Source organism: Harpia harpyja, chromosome 4 (assembly GCF_026419915.1).
Source record: "Harpia harpyja isolate bHarHar1 chromosome 4, bHarHar1 primary haplotype, whole genome shotgun sequence".
Classification (NCBI taxonomy): Eukaryota; Metazoa; Chordata; class Aves; order Accipitriformes; family Accipitridae; genus Harpia; species Harpia harpyja.
The window spans coordinates 48147381-48158249 of NC_068943.1; the positions used below are offsets into that span (position 1 = coordinate 48147381).

At 43.6% G+C, this 10869-nt stretch overlaps 1 protein-coding gene across 1 annotated transcript in view; it reads left to right on the top strand.

Moving 5' to 3' along the window:
- The window catches only part of CFAP61 (cilia and flagella associated protein 61), a 113958-nt gene that overhangs the window by 80114 nt on the left and 22975 nt on the right, over nucleotides 1–10869 (top strand). Inside the window, exons 21-23 of the mRNA XM_052783858.1 lie at nucleotides 5249–5541; nucleotides 9913–10240; nucleotides 10747–10838. Coding sequence (XP_052639818.1) covers nucleotides 5249–5541; nucleotides 9913–10240; nucleotides 10747–10838 — 713 coding nt within the window. The remainder of the gene's footprint in view (nucleotides 1–5248; nucleotides 5542–9912; nucleotides 10241–10746; nucleotides 10839–10869) is intronic.

Genomic DNA, 10869 nt, shown 5'->3' on the forward strand with positions numbered 1-10869 from the left:
CTAGTTTTGCCTTCAATAAATAGTAATATTACACTTCATATATTTAATCTCATCAAAACTAAAGTATTGCTTGTCAAATTCCTACTAACCTGCTTTAAACATGTTAGAATTCAAAACATAAAAAAATAAGATTTGCTTATGTTTAAAGAAAATTAAGTGGCTAGTAAAACTATATATGCTGGTTATTGTAGCTGCACAGAAATAGACATTTCATCCTCCCACTTCAGACACAATAATAATTCTTCTCAGCTTATACATGGTCTTTTCTCCATGCAACTTTCTTCTATTTGTGCTCCTCTTATTCAGCCATTTGCTATGTTTATCAAAAGTAGTCTGGAGCCTGCTGTGCCGAGCCCCATTCTGGCTGGGCCACTGGATGAGCCCCCCCACCAGGGTCCCACGTAGCCAGCCCGGGGGCTGGGGCAAGGAGCAGCTCCCACCGGCCCCTGGCTGGGGGAGAAAAGCCCCGGATGAGGGAGAGTGAATGTGCCTTCAAGACCACCTCTACTTCTGGAGGTTTTTTAAAAGAAAGCGTTAATCACTGAGCTTCACAATGTGAGTCTTATTAGCCTAATTGGATGAAATCTTCATTTGGTGGCACTGATTTTGAGAGCAGCTTTTAATTAAGAGTTAAGATAGGGATTTTAATAGCTTTTCTTCCCTCTGTGAGCACTGGGTGCCACTTCATTCTGGATGGAATCAGTGGGTGCTTTTTTGCGGGTTCTAAGTAGAGCAGGATCAGCCCGGTAGCACGTGCTGGCGGGAGGCGTTGTGTGCACGCCGTGGTGGAAGCAATGGTGCTCCTGGCAGTGGCTGCACCGCCAAGGATGGGCAGTGGCGTGCTCTCTGCAGCCTTCTTCCCTGGGCTCCTCCTCGCCTCAGGAGAGGTGACGGGAGAAGCTGGCCAGCACTCAGCAGCGGGTGTTGCTCGAGGAGCCTGCGGGAGAAGCGGTGAGCCACATCTGCTGCTGCCAGCCCCTTGGCCACCTGCAGCATGGTGGGCTGCAGCAGGGTCCCCCGAGCTAGGGCAGGAGGCCTTTGCTCCTGGTCGGTCGTGCTGGCGGCTCCGGAAGGACCTCCTGCTGCCGAGGGCCTGGGAGCAGGGCGAGCACCAGCCCCGACGGCTGCTGCTGCGGCTTCTCTGATGAAACCCAGCCGCCTAATGCATGTAACCTATTATAACTGTAATTGTGACTAATTGAAATTCATCTCCTATTAGCTCTGCGCTTTCCATGAAAATAAAAAGTAGGATGGGAGTAAAGTAAGGAACAAAACTGCTTTAATGGCCCAAAATGGAGCAATTACTTTTTTCTCTTTACCTAAACATAGTTTACCGCCTTATTAAAAGCATGTTTGTAGGAATACTATCGCATTAAAATTCCAGTGCATGAATCACCAACCGGAGCCACTGATGCTTTAGCTAATACTGGTTTTCTCCTTTAGCTTTTGCAAACTAAAAAGATTCAGGTCATGCTAGGGTCACTGAAATCTTGTGCTTCCACTTGTGGAAAATGAATGAGCCTGCTCTGCCACAGAACGCTGACATTCTAGTAATAAATGATAAAACTACTCTAACGGTCTTTATTTATGGCTGCTTTTTTCTGTGGAAGATTATTATGTTTACTCACAGATAGATACATTTTCATGTAGTTAAATAATAAAAGCATCCTGAGGAACTGCTATCTGTCCAGTGAACATAATTTCAGTCCGTAATGAATATCTGTAGTTCCTAGTCTACTAGCACTGTAATCTAAAAAGCCACTAATATTGTAATAAGCAGAAACCGTAAATTGTTGATTTACAAGAGGTCAGTAAAGGAGCACTGCTTTCCTTGATTTAATGGAGTTGTATTTAATATTACCATATAAAACAGAATTTTAATTTTCCTTGAGAAATGCAGGGCTTGAATCTGATCTCATATATACAAAAATGCCAACATATAATGCAATAACTGAACTTCCCTCCAAAGAGGCTGGTTCTGCCAAATGGCGAGGATCTCTCAGTTGCCCAGACTTGCTTGCCTTAAAGTCAGAACAAAACTTTGCTAGGCTATGCCTTTGGTAAGCACTTCTCATTCCCCTTTCCCAGCCACTGCATCCTCTTCAGCTGCTTATGTTTTTCAGCCCTTGCTAATTGAAAATGTGTAAATGTAATGTGAGGCTGTCAGCATCCATGTACCATGTTCTTATCTGCACTATTAGCACAGTAGATTACTAAAAATTAATATATCAACCTTTGTATTTCACCACTAGTGCTCCTTGTTTACTTCTTGCATTACACCCTGCTGCAGCAGTGAAAAAAAAATGGATCAGTCTTACATATTCCTTCTTTTTTGGCGCTCTCATGAGGAGAGTGCTGCCTACAGATAGGTGTCCTCGTAGGCAGGAGCGATGGAAAGGGTTCTTCTGGCTTAGAAAGTCAGCTTAGCAATGTACATGTTGGATGGAATTCCCATTATCACACATTATACTTATTCTGTATGACATTTATGCAAGTAGTAAGATCTCTTTCTTATGATTTCAGATGAATACTGTTGCAGGTAAAATTGTTCTGTCCCTCTGGTCACTGATGTGAACAGTAAAAATATGCTTTCCAACATTTCTGAGCGTGTATAATCATGGGGCAATTTCTTTTCTCTGGCAGTTATGAAGAGATACGTTTATCTGGCAGCTACAAGTAGCCAAACTGATATGGACAAATAAAATAACCTTGTAGTCAAAGAGGGATAATAGAACATCTGTTAACAATTTTTATCATTAATATTCTTGGGAGCCAGAGCTTTGTGAATGCTCTGTTTAGTATTGCTCTGTGTCTCATGCAGTAAAACATGGTCCCAGTGAAATCAGTTTAGCCTATGAAATAATAAAATTCAGGTTGTAGGGGATGCTATCACTTGTAGAGAGACAGAAATGCCAATGCCAAGATAAACGTGCAAGTTAGTTGCATGAGGCACTCTTACCTGCTCATCACTTCTTACTGCAGTGTCATGTAGGAAAACAAATGCTGCCTAAAGTCAAGATCAAGCCAGTTATGTAGGAAAAGTCAGCTGTTTGTCCAAATTCTGATCGCAGTAACTGCTATGTAGTCTGTGGGGAGCCAGTGCCAGCTGCTGTTTATGTCAATTAAAGGCCATTCCTGAAACACCTCATATGTTCCAACAAGATTTTTCATTAGAACATTCCACCCTCTGCTTTTCCTTCAACACCAGACTACAAGTTATTTTCACAGAGCTTTCACAGAGAAGAGAAGCTTCTGCCTTATCTAAGTCTTCTTATACGAGGCCCTGTATCCTCTGTGTTATCCTTCAGCTTCAGTCTGAGACTGGATGAGCCTGGGATGGCCTGGGATTTGTGCACTGGCTTTCTTCTGGTTTACATTACCTGGAAAAGCGACACTTGGGGGGGTGTTAGCTTTTCTGCAATTTCCTTTCTCCCAGCTTCATGCTGGAGTGCATGGTGTCCTCTCTTGCAAGGATGTTTACATGTTAGCTTGTGTAGGTATGGCTCAATTATTTCCTATTTCTGCCAGGGATTTCCCAGAAAGCAATAAATGCACCTGCTGACAAGCAGTGTTGCCCGGGTGTGGGACATTAAAAGCACCGGGAACGTGCATTTGATGCATCCTTGTGCTGACAGAGCAGATTCTTGGCATACTGAAACACCCATCAGACTTAAAGTGCAGGAGCTGATGTCTTACTGAAGGTCTGTCAAAATTCACAGGCTGGGTGTTCCTCCATCTATCTTGGCCTTGCAGCTTGAGCTAGCACAGCACAGACGCAGAGCTGGTGGCTGTGCGCATGCTTACTGCTGCATGCACGGAGGAGCCCACAGGCCTGGGCTCGATCCTGCTTTGCTTGGGCAGGAGCTTGGCTGTGGCCCTTGTAGCAAAGGGTCCTTAGCCACCGGGAGAGGAGTTCACAGTCTGTCCTATGAGAGCTGTGCCATTTTGCATGGATTACGTGAAGGCTCAGTGGATCATGGAGCAGAAAAATGGTTTCCATCCCAAGCAGGGGTATAGAGGGAACAGGAAGGAGAGGAGCATGTTTCAGTCCCTGCTCAGAGCAGTGTTTATGTGTTTTATATTAAACCATCCTTAGATAAAACACACAGATGCTCTGATGCATCCCAGCTCTGCCTCCCTTATTGCCAGGAGGGCTTTAGCCATTAGGCTGGAGAGTCACATTATGCTCACACAGAACCTGCTTCCTTCCCATCCTCACGTACTCGCTCTCAGCTTTAACTATGCAGTTTGAAGTGGCACCGGTTCAGTAAGAGAATTTGCAAGATTCTACCATACAGCCTGCAGATTTGTTGTTAAGGGCATTCCAATGGAAGGTGGAAGGTGTGGATTTGAATCAGAACTCCTTTTGCCCGGTGAGTGGAAAGACAAAGCTGGTTTAAATTGTGGTTTCTGCTCTAGTGACAATGCACTGCAAAAGGAGCAGTGATATCCAACCACTGTTTTCACACCAACTGATCAGAAATGTCTGTCTCAAGCTTGCTGACTCCTAGGCAGCGTGCAAGGATGGAGACTGGCTGGTTCAGAGCATGTACTTGAGGCATTTAGGTTTTGGGCGTTCTCCGATGTGCACTGGAGGGAGGCAGCTGTCTTCAAAGAGTGGAGCAGAGCTGCCAGCACTGCCTGTCAGTGCATCGGCTGCCTGTGCCCCTCAGCAGGGCAGTTTGGTGAGACAAGCCGGCAGATAGGAAGCAGCAGGCACAGGGGTACGTCTGCAGGGGCGTCTCCATTTTCTGGAGGTTAGGCTTTTGCGGAAAGAAGCGGCAGCACTGGTGACCTCCTGTATTGCACAATGGCTTGTTTTCTATAACTTGGTCTTTCCATAGTTTGGGGGGGGGGGGGGGTTCTGCATGATGTATTTAATTTGTTCCTGTGGTGTTGTTCCCCTCCCCCAGTAAGTCCTCTGAATGAGCAAAATTGAGGAGGGAAGGGAAAACAAAATAAAAAAGTTTTTTTTCCCCCAGAGGATTTTCAATCAAAATAATTTCAAATTATGGGGCCAGAATGAACGTCGTACTTCCATGTTAAGTACTTGCTTACTTTGTGGGATGTTTTGTACAGATTCTTCACTAAATTATCTTAGCTACTGTTGCTAGGTAACATTGTTTGCTTCATAGCATCAGAGAAATAAGAGGGTCAAAGAGAGCAATTTTGTGTTATTATCATCTGAGTTATACTAATAAGGTTTTCATTGTACATCTTAGAAATTTTCCCCCTTTTTTTCCCTTAGGGAACGTCATTGTCTATGGGAATACAATTGACATTTACACCACGGTAGAAACCCTCTTATCTCTTGGAATTAATGGTTCTCGCATACATCTTGTACAGCCTCCACTCAGCTCAAATGTTACTTGCCTTAACAACAACGAAATCGAAAGTGCTGTTCAGGAGGCACTATCAAAGGCTGGCGTGTCTGTTTATTGTGACAGTATCCTGGCACAGTGGAACGAAGGCGACGACCCAGACCTTATCACATGTGCTGCTTTCACTACTAATACAAAACCATTTAAATTGCAGTGTTCCGTAAGTATATGCTTTCATTGTATTTCCTTCAGTCTGTTTTTTAAGACAAAGACCATCACATTTAGATAATCCCTCATTGGTTTATCTATTTTCTCATTGTCTCTAGAAGATTGAACATTCACTTTTTAGTCTAAAGGACTGGGGTTTTTTCAAATCCAAATAAAATCATTGTTAATGCCCTGACTGATTTGGATTAAAATGTATTTAAGTCACCTGACTCACAAAGAGTTGTTCACTACTGAGTGACAAATACTCTTAATTAATTTTCTAAATAATTCCAGAAATTCTTTTATTATTTAAATGTGTACAGTGACTCCTGTCTATAGTTATGTGCATTTGAGTAAGTCATAATAGGAGACAAAAATGTTAGGATAGAGAGGCCTACTATGTAACTTAATTAAAATATATTTTAAACAGATTTTTCTCCCTCTACATTAATGACTGCATTTTTGTTCATATACAGTATCACTATCTTAGATAAGTAAATTATACACACACTCACAAGTATGACCCCACTGTGAGATTTGGGAAAGGTTTTAGCCTTTCCTGATGGGCAGAATAGTTCTGTTTTTCTTTATTGGGCTAATCCATGTGAGTGAGCACTTCTGATAGAGTCACTTCAAAACATGCATCCGTAGGAAGCCGTATGGCCCCCTCAACACACCCTGCTGTGTGCACACTTCTTTGTGCAGCGAGTCTGTTGTAATTCTGGAAAGGAAGAGCTTTGTGCCTCCCCTGCAGAGCTCCCCACGAGTCACTGGTCCCTACCGGCTCCCCTGCACCAGAGCGCCCTAAGTCATTGGGTTTTCCCAACCCTTTTCTTTTTACCATATGCATGGTTAAGCCCTTCCTGATGGAGGTGAAGGCCTTGCATAGCACTTTTATCCACCAGCAGTCTCCTGACCTTGGTCCCCATACCAGTAGTGACGTTCCTTCCACTCTCCTCATGCAGCTCTTCAAGTTCTCTCCTCTTTCCCTGAAATCCCTCTATTTTTAACCTTCTTCCACAGAGATCTCCATGTGGTTCTTGTTCTTGTGACTTAACAGTCATTCACCACCTCCCCATCACCCCCTCCTCTTTTCCTCACCACCTTGCCTGTGTGGCCTATGCTATTCCTTCAAGACGCCCATTTCCTCATGGTTGGTTTTTCTTGCCCTTTTGTGCCCCCTGTCCCGTGCCCATCCTTTCTCCAGCCATGGTTCTTCCCTCTTGAAGTCTCTCTTACCCAGCCTCTAAGATAAGAGATGTGCAATTATTTGTGATGTCAGGGGCTTTATATTCTCCAAAACCAGTTTGGCTGCCTTGCAAGGCTCCTGTATCTACTTTTAGCCACCTGGGTGGACAGGCTCAGAGGAGGACAGGCCTCTGGAGAGCAGCCTCCAGCAAGAAGGCAGCTGCGTTCGCAAGGGAGCAGGCTGTGGAGGAATCGGCACTGCAGCAGCTCTGGGCCTTTTGGGATTTCAGCCAATATCAACTGTTGATTGGCAGTTCTTGGGGTCTTAATTTGTTGAGTCCTGCAGGATAAAAACAACGGGAGAAAATCTCCTCTTTCCCTAAAGCAGCAGCCTCCCTCCCTCCCCTCCTGGGCTGACAGATGGCTCCCAGCCTGGAGGTTGCAGCCGTCCCCTCCCCTCCTGTGACACTGTCCTGCCTGTCAGCCGGCAGGACATGGGGCTGTGTGGTCTCCTTGCCCTCACAGGCAGAGCTTCCCTGGTTTTGGATCTACTAGATGGCTAGAATTCCCTTAACTGTGCATAGTTCATTACTTGTTTTATATGCAAACAAGCCCAGAGGCTCTGGCTCCTCTGCTGCCGCATCTCTGCCGTACCAGTGTTGCTAAAATTTCCAGCTCCCTTTGCTTCCCTCTCCTGTGCCTTTTCTTCCGGCTGGCTTATCCAGCCAGTCGTGAGCATCTGACGCTTGCCTTTAGTCCACAGGAAAGCTCTTTGGTGGTATAATTGGGTAATACTTTTACCCAGGTCACAGCCGTGTCCTCCCTGAGGCTGACACTAAGGGAAGGACGTATTACTGATGCTGGTTTGCCCTGATAAAGTTATGTCTTGGGCTGTTCAAGATGAAGGCAGCAAGCTAACACACGCTCATCTGATAACTTTTCACCCTTTCCTCAGCCTGTACAGTAATATTTCTTGATGGTGGGCAGCAACATTCAACTTGTCATCTAATCATTTTAAAAGCTGAGGGCACTGATGAAGGGGAGAGCTCTTTACAAAGGCTCTGAAGCTTCACAAACTATATTGTAGCAATGAGACAGTTAGTCTTCATCTGTACACTTTGCAGACCATGATCTTGTGTAAAACATCTCTCAACCTTGTCATTTTTACTACTTTTAACCCTCAATGTTCAGTGTGCACTCCTGTTTTACACTATTTTTGGGACCTTTGTTCTGCCAGCATTCAGTTTATCCTTTGTAAGAGGCAGCTACAAAGATGCTGCTCACAGTTGTAGCTTCTCTGGCTTCTGCCGTCTGTAGCACTCTGATGGAGGTGAGGGCTTGGGGCAGGGACTGTTCTGTGCGTGTGCCCCCCAGTTCCAAGCTGGAGTGACCCAGCCTCGCTTACCTGCTCCTCATCTGTCATGTTTCAGAACTGAGACGCTTCCAGGTGATGCAGGTTTTACGTTCCCCAGCACCTCTCTCGACTTTATCTGAATAGGCACTTTTGTCCTTAGTGAGCACATTTTTGGTTCCAGATTTCAGATGGGCTTTTGCCTCTTCAAAGTTACTTTTAGGCAATGTAGAAAACCTGATAAAATGCCTATCAAGAGAAATGTCAGATGTACATGATTCTAAATTGATTTGAAAGCTCCTCTCTGCTAATCAATGCGCAAAGTCTGTGCGGAGTGTGCAGACAAAAGGCGAGGGCTGTGGCAGGACCCTGGAGTCCTCGCTCTCGTGCTGCGCTGGATTTCAAAGCGTCTCTTCAGGCATCCAGCTCATTGTTCACGACGTGCTGTGTGCACATCTGTTCCACGCGGAAGCCTCATGCGTAGGACGAATTGGTGGCCGCTTCCAGCACCGCCTGCTTTGTAGTGCTTGTCATGGTGGTGCTGCCTCAGCTCCTGTTTTGGGAGATGAGGTCTGATCTGCTTCCTCATGTGCTAGGAGAGGGACTATGCAGGTGCCGTGAGAAGATAAAAGAAGGGAATTATCACTGGCTTTTTTCTTTGAGACTGAGGAGGAATTTAGGGTGATTTTCTGTCAATGCCCTTGAAATCTTTCTGTGGGCAAGACAAGCTCATGGCTTCAGTAGATGCTGGTCCCAGGATAAATCCCTACCTCGGGGCCAGTTCTGTAAGGAGGAGTAAGACAGCACAGGCAGTGTTTTCAAAGAACGGGAGTCACATCTTTTTTCAGTCCCACAAACCAAAACAGTGAATGGGTATCTGCTGTGCTTATTACCAGATTCAGTAACTGACTGCCAAAGGTACCAAGTACTTTATTTATAGACACAGCCTCCTCTGGGCTGATCTGGATGATCTAGATGGATCCGATGTCCATCTGGACATGTGCCCTGCCACTGCAGGGGCAGTAGTCCCAAGCACTGAGGAGGTACAGATTAGCCTGCCTCCTAAAGCAAGTGTTATCCAGATCTGGAATAGTTAGAGATATGTTTCAGTCCTGACAAAGTTTGGATATGCTTTCCAAAATCTACATCACTGTCAAGTGTAATGAATCTGAACGCTTTCCTTTTCACGTAAGTATTTAGTCCTTTTGTACCTCTCACAAACTTCTTGGCCTCCACAGTTTCCATTGGCTTAAATTCTGCTGCTGTAGTTTGAGTAAGCATGACATTTCCTCTGAACAATTCTAATTTCCTGTCTTTCCATTTCATTGAATATCCCTGTGCTGGTAGCCATAGTAACATAGGTTGTTGGTAAACAGGCACAACAGTTGGAAAAATATTTGTAATATAGTTATCCTGCTAAAATGCAAAGTATGTTGTACTTTTCTGTTACATATTTCAGTTTGGCTTGAGCATTTGAAAGAAGAAAACAAACTTCATATAGGGTTCAAGTCTATTTCATATGCTCATACTAACACAGAAAATATGCACATCCACTCAGGCTATTTGACATAATTAATATTAGAGTTTTTAAAATAAAACTTATCTAATAACCAGAAGTAGATGAGTCTAGTTTAGTAATTCTCCTCTCTACTGTCTTTGTTTCAACTTTAGTAGCTGTAAATACTGGATCAGAAGGATTTATCTGTGTATATAAAATCATACTTTATTTCGTGTTCTTGTTTATTAAAATAAATAACTTTCAGAATGAAGCGTATGTTTTGATTTATGAAATTAGCCAGTAACTAATACATAGTAACCTACACTTACTTACATCTCTTTTTTTAGGCATTTTTTAGCTTTGCCTACAGAGCAGTGGATTATGAAACCTTTAAGGCAATTAACGATGCTTGCCTTGTTTTTGATGGAAGACTTGTGATTGATACCAAATTCCGTACTAATGATGTCAGTATCAGGGCTGCTGGTCCTTTAACAAAGTACTCTAGGAGATACTGTGTAGATGAATGGACACACAGCAACTTCAATTCAAAAGAGATTGGCTTTGAGCTTGCTGCATCTATGCTGAATCTCTTTGATCCAACCCGTAAGCCCTTTTCTAAGCCACCAGAAGGCACAGATAGACTCATCCCTATGTACAAAGCGTGTAAAATTAAAGGTATGTTGATGGATTTCTGTCATACTTTGATACACTCTCTGGTATTTTTGCTGTTATATAATAAGGGTAGGTCCATCTCACCTAAGATGCCATCTAATGGCAGTGAAGTCCTCAAAGCTCCTTACATAGTCAGTGGAGAGAGGTGAGTTGCAATAAAAGCTTACGCTGTAGATTTTTGCTAATAATGGACCAAGTTGTGCTTTCGTTTATATTGCAGTAAATATGGAGTGTTTCCAGTGAAACTCAGTGTCTTTATTCCAAGTTCAAGATGAAGAAAATTGTAATCAGAACTTTTCAATGTGTGGCTACTGTGCCAATATGTACAAGAGTACCAAAAAAAAGTTTGTGACATGAAGTCCACCAAAACAAAAGAAGTTCCTTGTTTTCTTTTTAGAGCCATTTAGTAAACAAACAAAAAAAAAATTATGGGAGAAGGAGGGCAAACAAATACTTTATTGTCGTCTTTGTTTATGATTTAACAAATCTCATATTCTCATTTATGGCAGGAGGTGTTCTTCCTGGGGGTTATAATTACTTGCATATTTCCAAACCAGAAATCCCCATCCGCTTGGACTTAGAACTTGCACTGTGTGATCATGTAAGTTACATTATTTAAGTTTTCTTTGTTT